The 27360-nt window shown below is 41.4% G+C and overlaps 1 protein-coding gene across 2 annotated transcripts in view; it reads right to left on the bottom strand.

Moving 5' to 3' along the window:
- LOC126278118 (vacuolar protein sorting-associated protein 28 homolog) overlaps positions 1–27360 on the bottom strand; it is a 58782-nt gene that overhangs the window by 16687 nt on the left and 14735 nt on the right. For both annotated transcript variants that reach the window (XM_049978002.1, XM_049978003.1), the window contains exons 2-4: positions 12202–12265; positions 8526–8721; positions 1103–1204 (exon numbers count right to left, since the gene is read on the bottom strand). In XM_049978002.1, coding sequence (XP_049833959.1) covers positions 1103–1204; positions 8526–8721; positions 12202–12265 — 362 coding nt within the window. The remainder of the gene's footprint in view (positions 1–1102; positions 1205–8525; positions 8722–12201; positions 12266–27360) is intronic.

Below are 27360 nucleotides of genomic sequence, written 5' to 3'. Positions count from 1 at the left end.
CACTGCTCTTTAAACAATATCTGAACTCTCCAACCATCCTCAGTTTCTGAGCTGTTTTGCAATATTTTGATGCTGATTGATTTAGTTCTTGGTATTATGGAAACAAAGCAAGAAATTATACAGGAGTCAGATTTCCTGAGATTACTCATGGAGAATTTTGTGACTGACTACACACAAAGATAATGAAAATCAAACTGGTTTATTTACAGATTGCTCAACGATTCTGTAAGTTCTAAGCTCCTGTCCCCTCCTTGAAAAGACCCCTATTGCTATTTGTTATCATTCAATGCCATGCCCTGTCTGTGCGCAAAACCCAAAAAGGCACAACAAATTCTTATAGCAAAATATTTAAAACTGTCACGATTGTACTGGAATATTTCAAGACTTTTATGATGGTGGTAGACCAAGTTTCAAAATTGGCACTGAGCTTTGGGCACAGTTAATTTTAGGTATGCCTGCAAAATACTAGATGATGTAGAGATACATCTAACTCCAACATATGAATATTCAATGCTGATCAACAACAAAATGCTTGCTGAAATATATCCATATTAACATACACACAAAAAAGGTGAAAGGCTCATTAAGTCTTTCTTCTGTGATAATTTTAGGAGTTTCAAACTAAGTGTCACCATTTAACAATAGTGTGAATGATTTTTTTGCAGCTAAAGCTAAAAAGATACTAATATAAGTGAAATAAAAAAAGTTAACTGAATAAATTCTAAGCACAGCCTGGTGTGAACCCATCATCTGGGAACAATCCGATACACTGAAGAGTGAGTTTATGTGGTGGTAGTACATATATTTCATTAAGGGAGAAGCAAAACATAAGTCACAGTCCAAACACCTAGAACCTATCACTCAATAGATCTATGAAAAGTTTTGTTTTCCATTCAAGTAGTAACGTTGAAGTTACACAGTGTTTCGGTAAGGAACATTCCATCAGCTGTGTCAATGTAGTGCAGACGTCCACCAAACATGAAAACTTATCAGCAGTACATGCTAGCAAAGTATGAATGCACAAATAAATATGCTTGACAAAATTCTGTTCTTGTTTCACTTTCTCCTTATGGTGTATTAAAACAGTAGTACACAATCTTACCGAAACAATATCAGCTATGCACTTGCTTGTGTTGCCCTTGTCATCCTTGATTGTGATTGGCCGATCTTCCTTAATCCTTTCCAAAGCAGCAGGACAATCAAGCTGAAAATGTAATGGTTATTAATAAAGTTAAAAATAACACACAATTACAGAAGTTTGGCTGTAGACAGAATTTAATGGAGAGGGATGGAGAGGCAGATGCAGAGGGAGAGGGGAGGGAGAGGGGGAGGGAGGGAGGGAGGGAGGGGAGGGAGGGAGGGAGGGAGGGAGGGATAGGAGAGAGAGAAGAGTGTGTGTGTGTGTGTGTGTGTGTGTGTGTGTGTGTGTGTGTGTGAGGGTAGTGAGCCTCGCCTCCTCATAACTTTCGCATGTTAACGGAAATGTTTGATTCTGTATAAATTGTCATTTGCAAGCACAAAACATGTGCCATATTCAGTAATTAGAATGAATTCTGAACAAAGAATACTGTGAATCACGTACCGTCAAGAGCGACATTCATCATTTATGGATTAAAGTTAAGTATCAAACTAATTCCATCCACTTTATGAATTATAATTCATTGTCATGTTCCAAACCTCACGTCAGTATAGTTCTTCCCTCCTCACGTCAGCCTGCGTGAGCTAAAACGCGTGCATTTCGGCCTCCAATCTTAACACGGTGTTGGCTCTTCTGCCAACATAACAGAAGATATGGCCGCATAAGTTCAAGATATTCTGGTGTACCACCGACTACTGATTGTTACACAACCATCAAGAATGCTCTGATTACCTGGCTCTTGCAGTCTGAGGCAAAGAGATTGGAGAAGCTACTCCGCACAGAGGAGCTGGGTTATTGCACGCCACTGCAATTACTACGCCAACTGCGTACATTAGCGAGTAACGCGGTCAGTGACGACATTTTGCGGAATATTAGGCTATCGCGCCTGCCACCCAACTCTCAGAAAATATTGACAGTGTGTGCTGGAGATCTGGATGCACTCGTGCAAACCACGGATCGCATAGCGGAGATGTATCCATCTGCACGCATCGCAACAGTTTGCTCACAACCTCGGGCAGATAACACTTTCGCTGCGCTACAAGCACAGGTTGCCGAGCTCACTGCACAAGTATCTGCATTATGGACCCAGAATACCAACCGTCGATCTCATCGTCACCATTCACCAGATAAGCGCAGCTGCTCACTCACCTTCGTCAACAAGAATCTGTTGGTATCACTGACAGTATGGTTCTGAGGCGCCCAAGTTTAAAATGCCGTGTGAACAGGGAAACTCAGCAGGAAGTCAGTGATGACAGCCATTGGCTCTCCAGAAGGCAGCCATTAACTGTTTGTAACTTAACATAGCATAAAGTTACAGTATTTAGTAGACAAGGGTGCTGGCGCGTCAGTCTATCCATCTGCCTGTCTGCCAAGTCACAAATGTGACGACTACCTACTTTTCGCGGCCAATGGTTCCACAACAACGTATGGTCGTGTCACATTAGTTTTGAACTTGGGCCTGCGGTGCAAATTTAAATGGCAATTTGTCATAGCAGATGTGACGTACCCCATACTTGGAGCAGACTTTTTATCGTTTTATGGACTCTGGCTTGACCTTTGTCACCGACACCTTCTTGACACTACTACCAAACTAGCAAGCGTTGTGTGGGAGAGACAGCAGTACAAGTGGTTACTGGTGATTCTCCATTTATAGAGCTCCTCCAACAGTTCCCAGAGATCACAGGCCAGACTCCCACACTAGCATCTGTGCAGCACTTGACAGTGCACAATATTTTGACTACACCTGGGCTACCACTACATGCTCGATCACGCCGCTTGACACCCCAGAAACTGAAGATAGTTTAGCATGAATTCTCGTACATGCTAGCACGAGGAATCTGCCGCCCATCGAGCAGTAGTTGATCATCTCCTCTACACGTGGTACCAAAGAAGAATAACAGATGGCATCCATGTGGCGACTACAGACAGCTCAATGCCAGAACCATTCCAGATCATTATCCAGTCCCGCATATCAAAGATTTTACTTTCAATGTCAACGGTGAGTGAATCTTTTCTATGTTGGACTTAATTCACGCATTTCATCAGACACCTGTGGCTCCTGACGACGTTGCTAAGACTGCTGTCTGCACACTGTTCAAACTCTTTGAATTTACCCAAATGTCTTTTGGACTTTGTAATGCTGCCCAAACATTTCAAGGTTCATGGATGAAGTGACATGACTTAAGACTTCTGTTATGTGTATAATGAAAACATTTTGGTCATGTCAAATTCAGAGGCAGAACACCTAACGCACTTACGACAGATGTCCACTTGTTTACATGCACATGGCCTGCTCGTCAACCCATCGAAGTGCATTTTTGGAGCAGCTGAAGTACAGTTCCTAGGCTACACTATCAACGCACAAGGCATACAGCCACCACAGGAGAAAAGTAGATGCTATACTGAATTTTCCCCAGCCTGTGACAGTTAAAGAATTATGAAGATTTCTTGGCATAACCAATTTTTGCCGGCAATTTGTTTGCAATCATGCCTTCCTAGCTGCACCACTGAATAAGTTCTTGCAAGGTTCACCAAAGCCGCAAGGCAAACTCCAGTGGGACAGTGAGGCTGAGTTGACATTTAACAAGCCGAAGACTGCCATCGCAGAAGCTACATTGTTAGCACATCCAGTTCCGCAGGTGCCTCTCACCCTGATGGTCGACGAATCTGCAACTGCAAGCGGCGCTGCACTGCAACAGCAAATATACGGGCACTGGCAGTCCTTAGCCTTTTTCAGTAAAAAGCTATCACTTTCTCAACAGAATTGGTCCACACATGATCACGAACTGTATGCTGCATATGCTGCTATTACGAAATTTCGTCACATGTTGGATAGACAGCAGTTCACTCTCATCACAAACCATAAGCCACTAACACTTGCTTTCCGCCAGCATCCTGAGAAGGCATCACCATGTCAGCTGTGACACCTTGACTATATCTGATGATACAGCACCAATATTTTTCACATTGAAGGAGAACTAAATGTGCCAGCTGATCCACTCTTCAGGATTGAAGCAATCACTGAAGCAGTTGATTTTTAAGGTCTCGCTGTAGTGCAACAATCTGATAGTGAGCTCCGAGATTTGTTGGCGCAGTATTGTGATGTCGCCACCAAGAATTTTTGTGACTACTGACTTTTGCGAACAGGCAATCACCTCTTTACATAACTTATCGCACCCTGGAATACGAGCCACTACCAACATGGAGAAGCAAGCTTTTGTCTTGCCTCACATGGAGAAAGATTGCAAGCAATACGTGTGACAATGTGTGGCCTGTCAACGGAATAAAGTTAGCCAGCATGTTACATCACTTCTTGGCACATTTCTTCCTCCAAATCACAGATTTGATCATGTTCACCTAGACCTAGTAGGACCTCTCCCACCATCGGAAGGATACACCCATTGCCTTACAGCCATCCATCATTTTACACGCTGGGCCGAGGTGTTCCCGATCGCCGACATCACCGCCGAAACTGTCGCAACTGCATTCTTCAGAGGATGGATCGCCCATTTTAGAGTGCCGTTACGAATCACAACAGACCAAGGAAGACAGTCTGAGTCTAATTTATTCAAAGCACTCTCTATCCTACTGGGTACAAGGTGCATTAGAACTACAGCTTACCACCCATTAGCAAATGGTTTAACTGAACGCATGCACCGCCAATTGAAAGTGTTGCTTTGTTGTCATGACTCACAGCAGTGGACAGAGACGTTACCCATTGTCCTCCTGGGTCTCCGTCCATGGCTGAAAGAAGACCTGAATGCCACAACTGCAGAACTTTTTTATGGCCAGCCTTGTTTAGGGCCAGCCGACACGACTTCCCGGCAAGTTCTCTGCTAAAGTGCCAGACAACGGCATTGACACTTCAGATTTTGTACAAAATGTGCGCACACAAATCTGGCAACTATGCCCCATTGCTCCAAGGGATCAGCAGACCCATCACCCATTTGTGTGAATGCCAATATGTCTTCTTAAGGCATGACACAGTACGCAAGCCGCACCAGCCACCCTACGACAGACTTTGTCGTGTCGTCAGAGGGAGGACAAGACAGTCAATGTCGATGTGATGGGTACACCAACCACCATCTCTATCAACAAGCTCAAACCAACTTTCCGCACTTCCTACACTGATACGGATGAATCTACACGCACTAATGATATGACCGAAGCAACAGCCACTCCAATGCACGTCACAGGTCAGCCTCAACGGACGTCTAATGCACGATCGGCAACCTGTGCACGACCCTTTGTAACCCGGTCCGGACGACATGGCCATTTCAACAGACATTACCGTTGATACTAAGGGGGGAGTGGTGAAGTGCAGTGTAATGCTGTGCGAATGATTGCCATTGTAATTATTACCTCTGGTGCAGTCTCTGACTTATGTGTCCTCATTTGTTTTTATGCTATTCTGTAGTTTAATTTTGTAGTAAAGGAATCGTATATGTTACATTGTGTGTTTATGTTGCAATTAAGTAAACACAACTAGCCCCGCAACATTCTCATCTGAAGATATTTCTGAACATATCTGATTGCTGAGAAACTATTTTTCTGTTAATATATTTTTATTATTTATACTGATCTATTTTGTATATTGAACTTGTACCATGAAAATCAGTAGTCACAATAATTAACTTAAAAGATCTGAAAACACGTTTACATTAGAGACAATATTTTTAGTCTTCAATTTTTATGAAAGCAAAATTTTTCTTAATTTATAACTTTTATCATTTTACTATTTATAATGAAATTGGTTTTATAAAGTGACCAGAAGCTTCTATTTTCACACTGTTGGAAATTGCAACCTTTGTTATTAAGCTTATAAATTTTCACTTATTATTTTCGAAAAACTATGTATCAACTGAAACTGATAAAAAGTTCCAATTACAAAAGTCATATTAATTAGAACTATTTGCAGTTCTAGAAAGTACTAGAAGTTGGATTTGTAATACATAATGTATTTTTGGTGCCAAGTGTGCCAGAGTTGCTTCGGACAGCATCAGAGTTGGAAACGATACAGTATAGTGGGTTTAATATCTGTTGAGCTTTGTGTATGTTGCAGTCTGATCAAATATGTCCTTTGTATGGCTCAAGAAACTTGCACGATGTATTTTTGAAAAGTGTCAAATATGTGATGGTAGATTTTTCAAGGACACTCAAACAAAGGTAGAAAATAGTTAAAAGCTACATAATGTTCCAGCAACTCGTCATTTAAATAAACCCAGGACAATTCTTTTCAATAGTTTATAAAGCAGCACTGACACAGACCAGCTCTGCAAGATATGTACTATTTATCCACAAATATGACGCAAGTTGCTTTACACATTTATTTTAACAGTGTCTAAACTATAACATAATTTGAACAATTTAATACCAAACATTTGAATTTCAAACAGTGGAAAATCCAGAATGGAATGTAATAATATTATGAGAAGGAAAGTTGCTACTCCCCATATAGCAGAGATCCTGAGTCGCAGATAGGCACTAGAAAAAGATTCTCACAATTATAGCTTTCAGCTGTTAGGGCCTTCGTCAACAACACTTTGTCTATTGTTGACAAAGTCCTTAACGGCTGTAAGCTATAATTGTGAGAATCTTTTTGTTGTGCCTATCTGCGCCTCAGCATCTCCGCCATATGGGGATTAGCAACTTTCTTTCTCAAAACATTTGAATTTTGGAGACAGAAGGACTTACAAATGGTTGTCAGACTTTGGTGTACAATGTATACGGAACTATTGATCTGACAGCTTCTGTTACAGAATAGGGACAACTTCGCTGTTACTCACTAATTCAATGGGCACCATAAATTTATTCCTAAAAAGTAATTACACACATAACAGGAGGACCACAAATCCAATGCTGGCAATTACAAGTTTCACTCAGTAACTAGTATGCATGGAACATAAAGATATTCAGCTTCCTGGAACTCTGAACATAATAAGGAAACGTGTGGAAGGAAAGTGGATCACAGATTGTATACAATTCATGCTTTTACTCCCTTCATAAAGATCCTACAATAAGACTATAAGAAGCAGAAAAGGACTACACATTTGGTCTTTGGGACAGGAAGAAGTTAACAAACAAAAGCAAGAAGAGTACTCCAGAACTATAGTAACAGGAAAAACGAAAAATAAATTGAAATTTTAAGTTACAGAAGAGGAATGCCGTAATATGAGCAAGAAAGGTATCATATGAGGAGCACTGGTCAAAATATATAAAAAGAAGAAGAAGACAGATATTGTATAAACAGACGTGTTAGGAAAAACAAAACAAGAACATAATACATTTGTTACTAATAGGGAACTAGTTGAACAACAATAGGAACTCAATATTCTCCTGCTGGGTGAAGTATACAGAGACTATGTTAGTAACTTTAATATTAGGCAAGCTGAGATATCATAGCATGAAATGAGATTCAGAAATGAAAGATCAACCTTGGTTGCTGTTGTTATAAAAAAATAATCAAAGAACAGTGTAACAGAAGAACTATGTATCATTTACCAACTACAGGAAAGCATTGTAATAAAGCAAACAGTCAAAAGTTTGGACAACTGCTAAAATACTTTAGCCAGCAAATAACTGAATGCATAAGAATGATTTCAACAAAGTACAATCTTTAACCACAATTTCAACAAATAAAAGGAACTGGACAAAGGTATTACATTTCACTTAGGGATTTTCAAAAGTAAGAATCTACTAACATTTACATCAATATATGTTTGTAAAAGTGTTCAACCAATTTTAAAATACAAGCAGTGTACTAGTCTAAATAAAGATGTATACATTTACAATACTGGAATGGAAAGACATAATGCAAAAAGTGCAGGCAACAACGCCTATTACAAGGGGATCAAATTTTATAAATAAACTTCCAAAAAATTTAAAAGACTCAAGTGAAAGCTGCTTTGAAATGGCCTTGAAAAATTAGATTATTTTCATTTGTACAGATAGTATTTATATGTACCAGTTATCAAGCTATATAATTTTTTATCTTTATCATTTGTAATTGTTTGCAGAACATTATGACAGGAAGTGTAAAATATGTACACAAATCCTTGTATTTGTTTACAGACAGAAAATAAACAAATAAATAAAATCTTATTTTCCATAAATGACTGTTTCTGATTCACACAATATTTCCAGAACTTACTTACAAATATTATCTTTCATTTCTTTTAAAATGTCTATTGATATTGATCAGTATACCACACATAACCTTAAGTTATTTTATTGCTTTAATTGGCTAAGTTGCAATGTTAGAGACTTGTGTTGGCCTATGCAAGGTGTATTAGCAAGCCCATAACACAAACTAGATTTCTACAGTCAATCAATAACTAGAATATCCTTAGCAACAGAAAAAAGCTGATAAACTGAAATAAGCACTCACACGATATTTCCGTACAAATGATTCAATAGTAGGAAACTCATCCCCTTGCACTTGCTTAAAAGCTGCTTTATACTGAACAAGCAACTTTGAACAAGCTGCTGTGTATTCTTTTGGCGTTACACAGTCACGTATATAGGCTTTTTCCAGATGTTGCAAAGTATTTACCACGGCATACAAGTCAGCCATATTATCATACCTGCAAAAATATTTATTACAACAATATAAAACTAATATGGGAAAGAAGATAATAATGTTATATTGTTGAATCATATAACCTCATATTTCATCAACAGATGTATAGAGCTACTCATTTATAATCTGTATTTTGATTAGCTAAAAAAGTTTTCCCTGTATCATGAAAAATGTATACAACATGAGAGGAACAAGCTCCATATAAAATGCATTGCTGGTTTAAGCAACAAGAATCTCTCACAGTGATCCACTGAAAACAACTAAGTTTTGTATGTGCTTGATGAGAAAAATCAGTAGATCCAGGTGAAATAACACACATTTTAAAATTTTAATGGCTCAGAAATGTGATTTTTTATTTCATCCTAACTTTGTGCCTTCTTTAGGAGGGTGCGATGAATGTACTGTCTCCAAATCTTTTATGTGAAAATTCTAACAGCTTTTTAAATGACACACATGTTGTTAACATTCTACACTTTTATCCTTCTTGCCTACATATTTGCAGCCCTCTGCCGCTACAAGATTTTGAATTCTTGCATGTAAAATAACAGTGTGTAAGGTAGTTATTTCCATGTGCAAGAAACAACATGCTGTAATAGAGTTACAAATTTGGAGATCATCCACACACTGAGCACCCTCTTCTTCAGCAAGAAAAGGACAGATCATACACAAGCACTGTGATGTCTGCAACAATCCAATGATTTTGGTTCACTGTTATTCATTCTCCATACAGTCCTGACTTAGCCCCTTCTGATTTTCATCTCTTTCCAAACCTTAAAGAACACAGTCAAGAATGTCACTTTGATAGTGATGAAGCAGTGCAAGCATATATGAGATTGTAGCTCCATCAACACACTTAAACATTCTACAGTGACAATATCAACAAACTTGTCTCTCGTTGGGAGAAATGTGTTATTTGCCAGGGTGGCCATGTAGAGAAATAAATACGTAGACGTGAAGAATAAAGATGTAGAATGTTAATAACGTTTGTTTTATTTAATAATCTTTGAGAGTTTTCACATAAAAAATTGGAGGCATTACTTTTTAGCATCTCCTCACGTAAGCCCATTGCATTTTAGTGGCAGAAGTAAATAACCAAGTATTATGACAGCTTTGTGCTCTCATGGTAACTAGTTTAAAATAACTGTATTTAGGTGAGTTTCATGAACAACATAGGTGAAACTAATGTCATTATATGCTATTTTTTTCAAAAATGACATTTTGAGAACCATGGTTATAATACTACAAAGTTTATAACTGAAACAGAAACCAGCCAAAGATATGGTTGAGCAATATTTATTTGGATCAAACCATGACCAGTATTGGATTTCTTACAAATCCACCTTCAGATGGTTGTTACATGTTTTGTTGTTTTCTTGCTGGGGCTTCAAAGTTTTTTATTTACTATTTGGTAAAGTTCATCAGAGACTTAGTTCTTATGACAGCACTTGCATAGTTTACGTCCGCAAATGTGTTGATTTTAAAAATTCACAACAGAAACACAGGGCAACTTCATCACACAGAATCGTACAGCACGTAATTTTTCAACACATTTCACATGTAATAACTTTAAACCTTATGAATGCTCTGACAGAGGCCATAAGAATTAAATCCCTGGTAAACTTTACCAAATAGTGAACAAAAAACTTTCTGCCCATCACAGCGTAGCAAACTAAAAATGATATACAACATGGCCTCAGCAGGAAATCAATGACGTGTGTCACATGCACCTGAAGATAAGATTCGTAAGAACCATGGTTTGATCCAAATAAACCCTGTTAAACCATACTTGTGCCTGGTTGGTGTTTCAATTATAAACTTTAAATATCACTAATCACAGCCACAAAAATTTAGCTATATAGTTGAAATACAAGTGTTAAGTATTTAAGTGCACTGCTGAGTACTGGAGATACATAATAATGAAACAAATAATGATTCATAATGAGTCAGTATCTATTTTAAGTTAATTCTGGTATGTGCCACTAAAGAATTGTGGCAATAATAAGCAAAGTATCTTTTTAAGCATTGTATAACAATCCTGCAACTAACTGATGTGTCTTAAGCGTATATATTGCTCCATTTGATATACAGTAACAGATTTGGTAAAGTACTTAATTTAAACTAAGTTATGGCAGTGGAAGTTGCTATGTTAATCTCTTTGTTATGCATGCTTCTGATACATGTAGTAACAAACATTGTTTATAACTCTTTCACCTGTTCCACATGTAACCATAGAAAAATGTCCATGATTCGTCAACTAGTGCCTCAGACAAATACCTCTGTGGCAGAATGCATGATAACATATGTCCACTGTGATTATAAATATATAAGCCTAGTTGTCCTATCCACAGATAGAGATTATGCAACAGAACTGCCAAATGAAGATGATTTGGGAAATTGAGATGTTACTGCAAGGTAGAGCATTTGGGGAAAACTTGCTCAAATTTCTGCAACAGCTCAACTGCTTTCACAGAAACAATTTTTTCATGGATTGGAAGAAAACTGGTATCACTTCTGGGAATTCTAATGAAGACTAGATAATTTAGAGGCAATCTGTCGACAAGAAGAAAAAATGCACACAGACCTCCATCTAATGTCAGGAGTTGCTATGAACCACTATTGTGCACACCATCCTGGAGTATAAGCCATGGCACCTACAACTAAAGAGTTTACCTGCCAAGATAAAACACTATCATAAAACTTTCTTAAAGAATGATTACTTGGAGATTCAATTAATATGTGCTCTTCAATCATAAAGAAAAACAAGAAGAAGGAATATACACAGTCATCCACCACCAAAATTGCCATGACTCTACACAACTGTAACAAGACTATTCCACCCAATTTGGAAAATAAATCATATTCCACGATCCTTTAAAGACCCATTATGGCTACTAAATTGTGGCATTTGCGTTATTGGTGAAAGGTATAGAAGTTGGGTACATTCCAATCTATAAAAGATTGCTTGTCATAGGATCCTGGCACTTAGAGGAGTAGTAGTAGTAGTAGGAGGAGGAGGAGGAGGAGGAGGAGGAGGAGGGAGGAGGAGGAAACTAGTTTACCTGTTGCTTGTACTTGAGGAATAACTTAAAAATATGCCATCAATGCCCAAGAACAACTTCAATGCATTTCAAACTCAACATCTGGATTTTAAACAACAATCATCTAATTCTTGCTGTGAGAGTACAGTCAGCTCCTCTAATTTTCAAATTAATTCTTAGTTAAAAGCTGAACAGATATGAATTTCTAGAGTATTAGTCTGCTTCCAGGAAATACCTGAAAGATATTCACCAGAGAAGCCATAAAATGTTACCAACCATATTGAAACAGGACAAAGATGCCCAAGTAACAGCAAAACTTTAAAACAATCTTATAACAGAAGTGTAAAAGACCTACCTCTGAGGCTGAGGAGGAGGAAAAGAACAGGAGCTACCTCATGGTAGCTTTTAGTAAATAAATTGGTTTGAAGAAAGTACAAAGAACTTACTTCTCTCTCTCTCTTGCATTTCGGAACAGCTTAACTTCTTCATACAGCTCTGGTCTTCCAGAATCTGAAATGATGTACAAGAAGAATAACTTTCAAATAACTCTCATAATGATTGCAATCTTCACCACAACTGTACAAACAGCTGGTTAAATATCATCTGGATGCACAGGATTATAATATTCACACAGACTATTTGTACTACCATACAAGCTATATATATATATATATATATTAAAAACAAAGATTCCAAGACTTACCAAGCGGGAAAGCGCCGGCAGACAGGCACATGAACAAAACACACAAACACACACACACAGAATTACTAGCTTTCGCAACCGATGGTTGCTTCTTCAGGAAGGAGAGGGAAAGACGAAAGGATGTGGGTTTTATGGGAGAGGGTAAGGAGTCATTCCAATCCCGGGAGCGGAAAGACTTCCCTTAGGGGAAAAAAAGGACAGGTGTACACTCGCACGCACACGCACACACACACACACACACACACACACACACACACACACACACACACACACACACACATCCACCCGCACATACACAGACACAAGCAGACATATTTGCCTTTAAATATATATATATATATAAAAACAAAATAATTGCTGAACTAATTAGCTTGGCATGTGGCTCATTATCACCAATATTACAAAATGCTGCACATTAGCTTAGTTTCTGTCCCACAAAAGCAAATATGATGCTCTTCAACAGAAGCATCATAGAAATTGTTTCTGGTGTAATCAGAAAGTTTTTCATTAAAAAAAATGATTCATTCAGATATTGTTTCCCTCTCTGTGAGGACAGGTTTTTACCTTGTACAAGTCCCAAAAAATATTTATTTTCCATAAACTGTTAAGGGAGAATTCCTTGGGCACTGCTGAATGGTAACTGACTTCTGACAACTGCCTCATCCCTACAACAGTTCTACCAACTGATATAAGTAGTGCTCATTCAATCATCAACAATGCAACATTTTCATCTCTCATTCACTTCCTCTCACAATGGCACCATCAGAAGCCACATTGACATCTAAGCTGCTCTCTTCTGAGAGAATGTCTTTAAATTATAATCTCTCTGATTTTTTATTATGCTGTGAATGTGATGATAAAGGTGTCACTGATTACAATTTTCCCCTCATTTCCTTAAAAATATCCTGTTGCACCTGATAGCTTAGGCACAGACCTGGGACATTCAATCAGGTATTATTTTGCTGAGTACGCCGCTGCTTCATTTTGGAATAACCTCATCAAGACATCTTATGCACATAGGATATTCTGGTTCCAAAGTCCCTCTTCCAGACCTCGCAAGTAGCTGTGCTACAAACCACTCGGAGATATCAGCGATGACAGAACACATTTTGGGAAAATAATATAAAATTGTATTCAATGACATGCCTGCTGCGCCTTGGACCATTCATTTCTTGGAAAAGGAGAATTGACCATCGTCTGAAAACAGCTACAAGATGCAATGGCCACAGCCCTAGGCTGCAATAAGGTTGGGACCCATGGTGTAAACCATGACACTAGTGCAGTTGAAATCTCCTGGAAAATCAAATGTCGCAGCGCATTCTCATGTGAATGATCTGACCTGTTTGTTCTCAAATGGAGGTGAGCAAACAATGGTGGAAATGTATATCTCTGGGATAAAACGGAATGTAGATACTGACCACAAAGATGTTCCCTTACACTTTTGCTATAGGAATGAGATGCTGCCTAGAGTTAATAGCATATTTGAGTTCCTAGGTCAACCCTTCAGCAGCAAACTTTAGGCGTAATGCCTATGGGCTATGGTCAAAACTCCTTGCGATGGACCCGACAGCATTCAGCATGTCAGATGGTTTCTAACACATCTGTGCATGAAAATACTGCAGAGACCACTAAGTGATGGCAGGATCATGAATGTTTCAACTAACACTTCCAACGAAAGGTGTGATCTAGTGACAACACTTTTTCCCCCTTGTAACTTCAACACACGGTAGCATTGTCTGGCAACACTTCCAGAGATTGATTCCTACCCTCAATTTTTTTGTCAAAATATCATGTAATACCCCTCAATGTTTAGTGGCATATTTTTGCTACCCTTAGTATATAAATGAGCAAGTGGGTAAAGTTGGATGCTCAGTGAGGCTGTGTGCAGATGATACTTATGTCTCTAGGAAGGATCCACAGTCGAGAGGTTGTACTGAATTACAGCAAGACTGCAGAGGATCGATGATCCGAATAGGTAGTTGATCCTAAATCTCAATAAATGTGCTGGGCATACATAAGCTAAGAGATCCATTACTGTTCAGTTAAACTACTGGTGATAAATCACAGGAAACAATAACATCCCTAAAAAACCAGAGTAACAGAACACAGTGACAAGGTGGAATAACCAAGAAAGATATTCATAGGTAAAGCAGGTGGCAGGCTAAAATTCATTGGAAGAATCCTAAGGAAATTTCATTCACTCATGAAGCTGCACCTTACATAATTGACTTTTAATTTGTATTTTTCAGTGTCGCATGCCAGTCTGGCACCATTACCACCATTATCAGAAAAAAATAAAGATGACTGACTGTTTTTGTTAATGGGTTAGTTGAGTAAATACAAGAGAATTATGGAGATGCTGCCATTGGCAGTCACTACAAGAGAGATGTGAAAAGTGGAACTTACTGTTAAAATTCCAAGAGACTATGTTCCAAGAAGAGTTTGGCAACATATTACTTTCTCCTACACACATCTTGTCAAATTACCACAGTGGGGAAAATCTCAAAAATTAGAACTCATAAAAAAGCTAACTGATGCTCGTTCTTCTCACATATCATTCACAAATGGAACAGCGAGGAGGATAAGTCATAATGAAATCAGAAGCACGCACTGCTATAAACCGTAGAGAGGTTTGCTGAGTATACACTACATGATCAGAAGTATCTGGACACATCCACGGAATGCAAAAGTGATGACCAGATGTCACAAGGGGGTGGAACTGCCAGTATAAAAGTAGGGAGGGCGTGATATGTTATCGTTAAAGAAGCAATAGCAACACTGACTTCAAACGTGGAGTAGTCATTGGGTTTTACCTGAGTAACAAATTAATCAGTTACATTTCAACCCTTCGAAAGCTGTCTAGCTTAACTGATGGTGAAGCGAAAATGCAAAGAAACAACCACAGCTAAACCAAAACCAGAAAGACTTCAGGTGATGATGGATTGGTATCGTTTAGCACTGCAGCATGTGGTTCTAACAATCACATGGCATCAACAGAAGGAATCATTCGTGATTTCCAAAATGCTACTAGAAGCACAGCTAGCACAATGACTGTGCACAGGGTGTTTCAAAGAATGTGGTACAATGATGAGCAACTTCTAGTAAGCCACATATTTCTGTTGTCAGTGTTAAGAGACACTAAGTGGTGTCAACAGCAACACCACTGGGCAGTGAACGACTGGAAACAAGTGATCTGGAGTGTCAGGTCACACTGTACTCTGCAGTAATCTGATGGAAGGGTTTGGGTTTGGCGAATACCTGGAGAACGTTCCCTATCATCAAGTGTAGTGGCAACAGTGAATATAAAGGTTGTCATGTTAGAATATGGTTTTTTTTTTTAATGATTAGGGTATGATCTCAGGTCTGTGCTTGATAAAATGCTAAATGCAGTAGGATATGAACACATTTTACAGCATTGTGTATTGCACGCAGTAGGGAAAAAGAGACAATGAATGATTGTACCAGCATGGCAATCCTTTCAGTCATAAAGCAGTACAGGGGATAGGCAAAATAATGTGAACAGTGGTAGTAATGGGATGATTGTGTTTGACGGTCAACAACACAGGTAAGGCATGTGTCGCGGTGGACTGCCCATGTTGAGTACAGACTGGGCATCAGTGCAGGTTTTTTACGAGTAGTGCACACTTTGTATTTGCATTCAGAGGCCAAGGTTGACGTGCAATGAAAGACGTAACAGAGTTCCAAAGGGGACAGATTGTGGGGGGCCAATTAGCTGGAGCATCAGTAACCAAGACGCCAACTTACTGGATGTCTCAAGAGCAACCGTTTTAACAGTCATGATAGCCTACACAAAACATGGAAAAGACATCATCGTGTAAACGTAATAGTGGGCACAAATTGAAACTAAATGACAGATGGTCGTACGCTAGCACAAACTGTGTCAAAACAACACAAAACTAAGCCAGCTAAAGTGACTGCAGAGCTCAACAGTCATCATCGAGACCCTGTATCTATCGACACCATCCGCCGAGAACTCCATAAAGCAAATATTCACGGACGAGCTGCTATACCGACACCATTAGTGACGACAACCAACGCAAAAAAGCGTAAAATATGGTGTCAGGAGCATAAATCCTGGAGGCTGGTCAGTGGAAACACGTCATACAGTCCAACAAGTCAATGTTTTCATTATTTCCAACACTGGGCCAGGTTTACGTCCGGAGAATGCCAAAAGAAGTCAACAATCCTGACTGCTTGATTCCAACTGTTAAAAATGGAGGTGGAAGTGTGATGCTGTGGGCAGCCATATCATGGTATTCTGCTTGTCCCTTCATTACCCTCAAAGGCCGTGTTACAGCCAATGATTATGTTAACATTTTAGGTGATCAGGTGCACCTCATGATTGAAATGTTGTTCCCAACAATGACGCTATATTTCAGGATGATAACACACCCATAAACACAGCCAGGACAGTACTATCATGGTATGAGGAGTATGCAACTGAACTGCAGTGTCTTTCCTGCCAGCACAGTCCCTGGACTTTAACATTATCGAACCCTTGTGGGTGGTATTGGAGCACAGTCTCCGGAGCGATTTCTGCCTCCCTCGTCACTACAGGTATTAGAAGAGGGTCTGATCGAGGAATGGCGTAATGTTCCAATGGAGACTATACAATCACTACATCCCAACATCTGAAGACAAATCGCAGCTGTATTACAAGCAAATGGGGATCCAACCCCTTATTAGTAAACCATTCCTAAGTAAGTACAGGTGTACACATTATTTTGCCTACCCCCTGCATATGTGAGGAAATGGTTTGTGGACAATAATATAACTGAAATGGACTGGTCTGCCCAGACTTCCAAACTGAAACCAATGGAACACCTGTGGGATGAATTATGTCAACTTCGTCCCATATCCCAGTGCGCAACATCAGTATCTTATCTGGTTTTGCCTCTTACGGGAATGCCTTTGGTATGATGAAGTAGTATTGGGTGGTGCACTATTTACTTTAATTTCTTGAATAAAAGTTTAAACCAGCTGCAAGCAGTCAAAATTATTCATCAAAACGCATTGGCTCTAGCAAGTTGTGACGAAGCAAGCTGGCATCTCTTTACTTCCTCTTGTTTTCCATCTGCCTCCTCAAATTCATTTTATTTTCATTTTTGCCTAATTACCATTAACAGGTAAGAGTATAATCTGCATTTCCATAAAAGAGATAGGCTGGCCTTCAGTGTTAAGGAATATAGCACCAGATCTAATTTTGGCTTAGTTTTGTGTATGTAATTAATTTCCTATATAAATAAAATAGAAAGAAACTTCCACATGGGAAAAATATATTAAAAACAAAGATTCCAAGACTTACCAAGCGGGAAAGCGCCGGCAGACAGGCACATGAACAAAACACACAAACACACACACAGAATTACTAGCTTTCGCAACCGATGGTTGCTTCTTCAGGAAGGAGAGGGAAAGATGAAAGGATGTGGGTTTTAAGGGAGAGGGTAAGGAGTCATTCCAATCCCGGGAGCGGAAAGACTTCCCTTAGGGGGAAAAAAGGGACCGGTGTACACTCACACACACACACACACACACACACACACACACACACACACACACACATCCATCCGCACATACACAGACACAAGCAGACATATTTAAAGGCAAATATGTCTGCTTGTGTCTGTGTATGTGCAGATGGATATGTGTGTGTGTGTGTGTGCGCGAGTGTACACCTGTCCTTTTTTTCCCCTAAGGGAAGTCTTTCCACTCCCGGGATTGGAATGACTCCTTACCCTCTCCCTTAAAACCCACATCCTTTCGTCTTTCCCTCTCCTTCCTGAAGAAGCAACCATCGGTTGCGAAAGCTAGTAATTCTGTGTGTGTGTTTGTGTGTTTTGTTCATGTGCCTGTCTGTCGGCACTTTCCCACTTGGTAAGTCTTGGAATCTTTGTTTTTAATATAATTAATTTCCTAATTTATTTTGACCATTCCTAGTTAATACTTTTGTTATTGAGTGAAATCAGTAATTGTTTCATAACTTAGATTCTATTGTTGACTTATAAACAAATATAAATTCTTTGCTAATTATAAAAATTTGGAAGAAGAACTAATAGGATTCTTGAATTATTTATTTGGGTCTATTTGAAAATATATTAGCAAAGCCAGCCGTTAATTCCAAAATAATTACCAGGTTTTCTCAAAAGTATAACTATATCTGTAAATTTCATTATTTAAACAAATAATTCGGCCTAACCTTTGTGATAGAAGGAACTGTTAAAAAGAAGGAATTTTTCGATATATTCAGTTAATTGAATAAGTTATGTTTTAATTGTAATTTCTGTAGCTTGAACATCAAACAACGCATAGTTTCTGTGCCTATTATTGTGAGGATATGTAAAGGACCGATTTTTGGTCCCGAGATAGTCAGTCCACGGCTCATTGTCAGACGTGAAACACATTTTAATTAGATCAACAACAATGCATCAACTTAACAGTGGAATAACTGTAACACAAATGGGCCATGTTTTAGAACAATTAATGACAATGTCTGTTTAATTTATTTGAAAAATAGTGTCACGCGTACTGTATTATTCTGCAAGAACTGTGAACTGTGTGGTTAGATTTTTACTACTCATAGGTGTTGAACAGCAAACTATTTTAGCAGTGTGCTGATGTTTGCCTGCAAACCTATTAATGAGGCTTATCAACATTTACCAATAGTGAACTGGCAATATAATTCTGTAATATTGGGGGGTTGTGAATCATGAAAGTAAAGAACTGTGAAATACAAATGTGCAACTGTCGGCTACATAATTTACAGTGGTCAGTGTTGAACTTTCACCCCCCCCCCCCCCCTTTTTCAGCCAGTATAACAATGCAGTACGTCAACACAGAGGCCTATCAACAAAGAAATAAAGCAGACGAACGTCACAAAGTGCTTGGATAACAAAAATCTCTGATAACTGGAGACTTTTATTCTGAATTTTCCTAGACATCGCTGCTGAGGGGCTAAATATACATCTAAATGAAATAGGCCCATCCACAATTCATGCAGTGAATTGTAAAGCATCTTATTATTGGGCCTGGTGGTCTAGCAGTAAAGTGCTTGCTTGGAGACTGCGAGGCCATCCGACTGAATCCCAATCAGATCATGGATTTTTCAGTCTGCATTTTAACATTGTCGTCACCTCCCTATGAGGTCAGGAGTTACTGGAGATTCCACATTAAGCCATAGGTCCCCTTTCCTCAGTTGGATAACTGGGGTAGGTTTAAGGACATGAAAGTCATTTAAGTGGCATCAAACTGAAAGACGTGTATCACGACAATGAGACACAGGAAATTATTACTATTGTAAGAATATTAATTACATCACCACCACCACCACCACCACCACCACCACCACCACCACATCATCATCTAAAACATTTACGAAAATATGTATATAAAGGGACAGTTTAGCAGTTACCAGCGTCTGGCATAACCTCTCCTTATAGTGAGAGGTTACAGTGGCATATATCTGTGCAGCATAATTCTCACCATGAAATCGGCAACAGATTAAATATAACAAAATTTGGCACAAAATGAGCATATGGAGAGCGGTCATTATGTACATAATTTTTATTTAATCATCTTGATAACACAGCTTTCTGAATAGAGTTACCAGTTTCGGCTATGCAATAACAGTCTTCAGATTCTCTCATCCTGCTACACTGTGACAACTCATAACATGTAAAAGTAACAAGGTTTTTTATGATCAGCATCTTCTTTTAATAAAAGCTGATATGAATAGTTGGTTGGTTGGATTGGAGGAGGGACCAAACCATTTGAACATCAGTCCCTCCGACCTTGGAATAACTAAAACAGATAAAACCTCACACTATAAGAGGGAACTACAATGGCCATAAAATTACAAATTATTGACAGAGAAGGAAGGAAGAAGGTGGTGGAAGAAGAGAGGAGGGAAAGGAAGTGACTAATGACAGGGGCATGAAGGAAGAAGCACAGGAAGACAAGATAAGAGACACTCAAGATAAAACAGACCCCATAAAGAAAGGAGTGGGAAGGCAGAGGACAGGGGTGAACCACCAAGCCCAGTTGAAGCCAGTCCAATCAGGGCGAGGGGCGGCAAGACGGCCTGCCATCCCCTCCACCCATCAATAAGACTGAAGGTCCCACACTTAAATAAAGTGATAAAAACCTCCATCACTAAGAAATCGTAAAACTAGATCAGCCGCTGATGCATTGTCAGCTAACGCCAGGTGTAGCGAGTCAGGAGAGCTATTAGTCCGTCGCAGGGCGGCTAAGTCAGTAAGAGGTGCACCACAGTCAACATTGATCCACAACGACAGGGAGGGGGGGAGGTCCTCACAACAGACGAGATAACCGTGATTCAGGCAAGTATGGCCGATGCTAAGCTGGCAAACAATGACAGAGGCTTTACGAGAGGCCCGTAAGGAAGACCGCCACAAAATTGTAGAATCCTTCATTGCCCTCGAGTTTGTTTGGTGAAGAAAGAGTGGCCATTCTGCATTCCAAAGTCCCAAAACCTGATGAGGTAATGCCAAGCGAAGGTCTATTTCCGGAATGCCAACAGCAAGAGATGGCCCGTTAGTAGCCAATTTAGCCAGTCGATTGGCAAGTTCACTGCCAGGGATCCCAACATGGCCTGAGGTCCAAATGAAAACCACTGAGCATCCACATTGATCAAGGAGAGAAAAGGAGTACTGGATAGCTATGACCAATGGGTGGCAAGGGAAGCACTGGCCGATAGCTTTCAAACTGCTCAAGGAGTCACTACAGATAGTCAAGGACAGTCCTGAGCAGAAACAGACATGCTCCAGTGTGAGCAAAACGACTGCCAATTTTGCACTAAAAACACTATAGTGGCAAGGAAAAAAGTTCCATGTGTCTCATGTAGATGTAAGCACAACCAGTGCGACTAACAACCATTGAGCCATCAGTATAAATCACTTCTGAACCCTGGAATGAACTGAGGAGACAGTAGAATTGGTGGTGAAGGGCCTCCGGAGGGACAGAACCCTTTGAATTGAGGGAGAGATCAAGACAGAGCTGTGGCTGAGAGATGCACCACAGAGGGGTACGTGCGTGAGCGGAAAAAAAAAAGAGGCGGTGAAGGGAAGTGCTGGAACTCAGAAAAGAGCGACTGAATGAGGGTAACCATGGTAAGCCCACATCGTGGCCGCCGCCACGGGAGGTTGATCTCCATGTCTGGATAAAGGAGACCATAAATCGGGTGATTTGGGGTGCAACGAATGCAGAGTGCATAAGATATCAGCTGTTGTTGGTGCAGAACTGTCAGCAGTGGAATCCCTGTGATATTGCACAGACATCTAAGAACATTCAGATGTAACCAGCACGTCCTCTTCAGCTGCCGAAGATGAGGGAGCCATGTCAATTGGGCATCGAAGACCAGACCCAAGAAGGTCTGGATGGGGATCGACTGTACAGCGACAGCAGAAATGCATGACACACGACTTGGCCACCGAAAACTAAAGCCATGGGAGACAGCACAAGATTGCGTTGGGTAGATTGCCCCCTGTAGATGGCATTCTGCAGTGCCCATGATGGAGGAAATGACATAGATACAAAAATTGTCAGCATACCAAGAAGGGGATGCTGTCGGCCCAGCAGCTGCCACCAGTCCATTAATGGCGATGAGAAAGAGAAGGACACTCATCACGGAACCCTGTGGAACCCCATTTTCTTGCCCATGGGAAATGCTACGGGACCAACTTGGACCCGGAAAGAGTGACAAGAAAAAATTTACGGATAAAAACAGGCAGAGCGGGACGAAGGCCCCATTCATGAAGGATGGCGAAGATGTGGTGGCGCCAGGTGGTGTCTTAGGTTTTATGCAGGTCAAAGAAGACTACAATGAGGTGTTGCTGATGGGCAAAAGCCAACTAGATAGCAGACTCCAGGTGGACCAAGTTATCCACCGTAGGGCGGCCACAGCAAAAACCACCTTGAGTCGATGACAAAAGGTCACGTGATTCAAGGATCAAAACAGCCGCCGACTCACCAGGCATTCAACGAGCTTGCAGATGGTGTTGGTAAGGCTAGTTGGATGGTAGCTATCCAACTGAAGAGGTGACTTCCCAGGCTTCAACACCGGAATAACAATGCTTTCCTGCCACTGGGTAGGAAATACCCTCCCTCACTCCACAGACGGTTGAAAAGGGTCAATATACAACAGTGGCCAGCCACCAATAAGTGTTGGAGCATTTGGTTATGTATCCAATCTGGTCCAGGCACCGAGTCGGGACAAAGAGTGAGGGCGCTGGCAAATTACCACTCACTAAATGTGATATTATAAGGCTCCAAGGAGAGAGAAACGAAAGACAAAGGCAGACATTCCGAGCGCTCTTACAGGAGAAAGAACATGGGCGGATACTCAGTCGATGCATAAGCTTCGGCAAAGTGTTGAGCAAAATGCTCTGCGACAAAGTGCGGATGGGTAAGGACAACACCATGCACAGAAATTCCTGCAACGCTGGTGGGAGGACGATGGCCAAAAATTCATCTGAGTTTCGCCCAGACTTATGAAGAGTGGGTGTGAAGTCCTGTGGCAGCCACAAATCTTTCCCGGTAAATCTGTTTCTGAAATTTGTTTAGGTACTGGGCCCAGGTGCGGAATTGTTTAAAGACCAGAAGGAGAGCAGTAGAAGGGTGCTGCTCGAAGTGTTGAAGAGCACGGCAGCGGTCTTTTGTGGCCTCAGCAATTTCCCGAGTCCACCAAGGGACCATCATCCGACAGGGGGAACCTGAGGAAGAAGGGATGACTGAAACAGTTGTGGAGAGAATGGCGGTAGTCAAAGTCTGTGTAGACTCATCAATACTACTATGTGGTAGTACAGGGGGGGGGGGGGGGGGGGGGGGGGAGCAGAGGAGAAGGCACCCCAATCAGCTTTAGAGAAGGCCAACCTGGGAGGGTGACGGAGAGATATATACTGAAGGAAGGTCAAAACAATTGGGTAATAATCGCTGTCACATAAGTCACTGTGGACACCCCACGAATGGAGGAAAGAAGGCTGGGACTATAGATGGAGAGGTCAATGGCAGAGAAATTGCCATGTGCCATACTAAAGTGTGTGGGAGTGTCAGTGTTTAGGAGACAGTGGTCAAGCCCTGCCAGAACAGCTTCAACAGTCTTGCCCAGGGCAGTAGTCGTGTGACAACCCCAACGAGGGTTGTGGGCATTAAAGTCCCCTAGAAGCAGGAACGGAGAAGGGAGTTGTTGAAGGAGGGGGGTTAGGGCAAGGGATGTGGGCTGTCTGTCAGGCGGTAGGGAGAGAGAACAGATTGTGACTGGAGTGGCCAGATCGCGGGGAACCCGTTTACTAACAATGTCCTTGCGGACCAAGGTGCAAACACCACAAGGAGACCGCAAGGGGCCAATTCAGTTATGACAGAAAGCGTGGAACCCATGAAGGGTGGGTGACTAAGAATTGACACAATGGGTCTCCTGGAGAGCAATGCAAGCAGCAGAGTAGGAGGAAAAAAGGGGCTGCAACTCTGGGAGGTGACTCAAATAGCAATTACAATTCCACTGGAGGATTCTCAAGCTGGAGTCCAAAGGGGAAGTGAACGGACTGGAGCCAGTCACGCTGCTGAGTCGCCATCCGTCATCGATAAGGATGGGGTAATGTCCATATAGGTGGGGTCAGACTGTTGGTTCATTGGCTGGAGGAGGGGTAGGCAGCACCTCAGGGGATACCGGAGGTGCTTTGCCCTTGTTCTTGTGTTTCTGCTTCTTTTGTGAAGGAAGAGAAGGGCAGACTGCATTGAGGTCGGGCACAGAATTACACCTGGCAATCTTGGCACCTAGTGTCCGCGGATCGCGCAGCCGATGTGGAGCTGGATATAGCCTTTCAGGGGGGGTGCCAGGAAGAGGAGTCCCAGGAGGGAGCTCCAGTACCAGCGGCTGCCGAAGAAGGGGAGTGCTTCTCTGGCAGAGGAGGGGGAGCAGCACACGAAGGGATGGGTATGGGTACTGTTGGGGAGGGGGAGGGGGAGGGGGAGTGGGAGAGTGAGGCAGAAGGTGTGGGGCGAATGGGGTAGGACTGGGAAGAGGAGGGGGAAGGAGGGGGAATTGATGTAACTGAAATGAAAGTTGAAGTTATTGGCACAGGATGGAGCCGGTCATACTTTCGAAAAACCTCGGTGTAGTTAAGTCGATCTAAGGTCTTGTACTCTTGAATCCATCATTCTTTCACATACACCGGGCATGCTGGCGAGCGTGGAGGATGCTGCACGTTACAATTTACGCACACTGGTGGGGGAGCACTTGCACTCGCCTCATGGAGGGGGTGACCGGTCACTGCAGAGGCAATCATTGGTGCTGCAGGAAGAGGTGTCCAAACTGTAAGCATTTAAAGCATCTCATTGGTGGTGAAATGTAAGGTTTTACATCACACCGATACACCATCACCTTTACCTTCTCTGGGAGGGTATCCCCCTCAAAGGCCAGGATAACTGCACCTGTATCGGTGCGATTGTTTTTAGGGCCTCGCTGTACACAGCAGATAAATCTGACTCCTCGCCGCTTGAGGTTTGCACGGAGCTCCTTGTCCGTTTAGAGAAGAAGATCCTGGTGGAAAATGATGCCCTGTACCGAGTTCAAAGATTGGTGGGGTGCGACGGAGACTGGGATGTCACCCAGATGGTCATGAGCATGCTGGGCTTCAGATTGGGCAGCAGAAGATGTCTTTATGAGCAAAGAACCAGACTGCATTTTACTCATGGATTCCACTTCACCATACTTATCTTCACTCGTTTCCATGAAAAACAAAGGCTTGGACGTGACAAAACTTTCGCCATCTGTCCTGGTACAAGCCAGATACCGAGGGATAGGTTTCAACCCAAGCCAGTGAGCTTGACCCTCTTCCTAGGGGGTGGCTAGGGAGGGGAAGGCCGAAGGATCGGAAGAAGGAGTGTCGTGTCTTCTATCACTCTTAGAGACGGTTACAGAATGGCCAGGGTGTTGAAAGTTTTGTCGCTTCATGTGCAAGGCGTCCGCCCTAGTACCATCCACTCCGACCAGGGGCTCACCCCATGGTCGCCACCCAGCCACAGTAAGGGCCGTCTGGCACGACAGCCATTGCCGGGAGTTCTGATGCTCCAAAGCGATGAGCATTGACTCCTTGGCATACACGAGGCATCAACAACTCAGGTACTAGCAGTGTGATCCCTGTGTTGTCAGGGGGCTCAGACAAGTGGGTACTTAACTGCCCCACCACATGGACTGGCTACTGTGCTGCTGACCTAGCAGGAAGGGGGGGGGGCAGGGTGCAAGGGGAAAAGGGAGGGGAGGGGGAGAGGAGCCTGCACAATGATAACTAGGTTGTGAGTTTATCCCCAAATGGCTCACACTGAATGGAAAACTTTGGAAATAGAAGTCAAATTCCAAGGAGACCAAAAACGCCGAAAAGGAGAGGGGAAACAGCAAACTAAACAATAGCAAATACCAAAACAAAGCCGGGAGGATAGTCAAGTTGATTAAAAAAGTCCACCAAGAGCGAAAGGAGGGGGCAGGGGGCAGGGAGAAAGGAGCAAGGAGCAAGGTCAGGGAAGGAGAGGAACAGGGATGGTAATGCAGTTTGGAAAAAGGAAGGAGACTTCAATAGCTTGGGGGTCCGTGCGCACCACACATGTACCCACAAAAGGGACTGCGGGCCCCCTGGGGGGGGATATGAGTAGTAACTCCTCTCCAAAACTTGTGTTATTTTTACGTGTTTTTACTTGTTGCAGTACAGCAGAATAAGAGAATCTGAAAATGGCTATTGCATAGCTAAAACTGATAATTCTATTCAGAATTCAGCTTTTCAAAAAGCTGTGTGATCAACACAAATAAATAAGCATTAAAAATGACCTACAAATTACACACTATCAAAATATGCCTAGGAGCAGTGGGAGGCAGCTGTGGCCAATTCTGTAACTAAGAAGTCGGTGAGGTTGCTATACTCAGTACCACCAGGTGGTCTCTTTTCTAATGAGAAAACTGCAACAGCACCCATTAAGTCTCATGAAAACAATTAAGATGCCTTTTGAAGGAGAGGCAGCATCTTGTTTTAATAAACGTTGATATGAATAGTAACGAGGGTGGTGTGCTGACGCTATTCTCCATCAACACTGCTATAACATTCCTGAGTCAGAGACTGAAGCATAGGGCGGTCAGGACTGTGCAGTCTTCTCAGTCTACTTACATGGCAAACTATTTTAGTGGAAAGAAGTTCATCAGACATGGGCAGAAGATGCGAAATTTCTCCCAATGCTATTACCACTTTCAGGATGAACTGATAACAATACATTATTAACGGCATATCACTTTGTTCCCACTGTTGTTCACATGGCCCCTTCATTCACACAGCATCCTCCCCTCACAAACAGTGATCCTTCATTACTTCCTTGTTGCTACCCTTCCAAGAAAGACACAGCTAGCTCCAGTTCCATTTACAAGGAAGACGACAATAACTGGACTACAGTTACAAACATAAAATGAGCATAAGATGAAACCTACTCTGCTAAAATAACGCAGCATCAATAAGTCCATCAGTCTGTCAGATGAGGATGTTGGCTTTTGGCATGCAATACTGTGGGTTGCTTTGGTTTTATTATAATGTGTAATGTACTATTATTTGTATAAAAATATATAAATGATTGAATTAATTGTAACAATTGTAATGAATGTTTGTGCTATTAATAGTGGTTTGATACCACTGACTAATAATGCAAGTAACATTTCAATTATGTATGAGGTTGTCACATTCTCTGGGAAGTTACAATGTGACTAGGGCATAGCAGAATGTCAGTTAACTGCATTTGACTGAAAGAAAAGCGCATTGTTTACTCATATGAAGTCTAACATTTTGTACTCATGTAATGATTTCTAACAACGAATATGAACATTTGATGGTAT

Source organism: Schistocerca gregaria, chromosome 6 (assembly GCF_023897955.1).
Source record: "Schistocerca gregaria isolate iqSchGreg1 chromosome 6, iqSchGreg1.2, whole genome shotgun sequence".
Classification (NCBI taxonomy): domain Eukaryota; kingdom Metazoa; phylum Arthropoda; class Insecta; order Orthoptera; family Acrididae; genus Schistocerca; species Schistocerca gregaria.
Note: the sequence above shows the minus strand (reverse complement) of the source record. Positions and strands in the feature narration are given on the sequence as shown.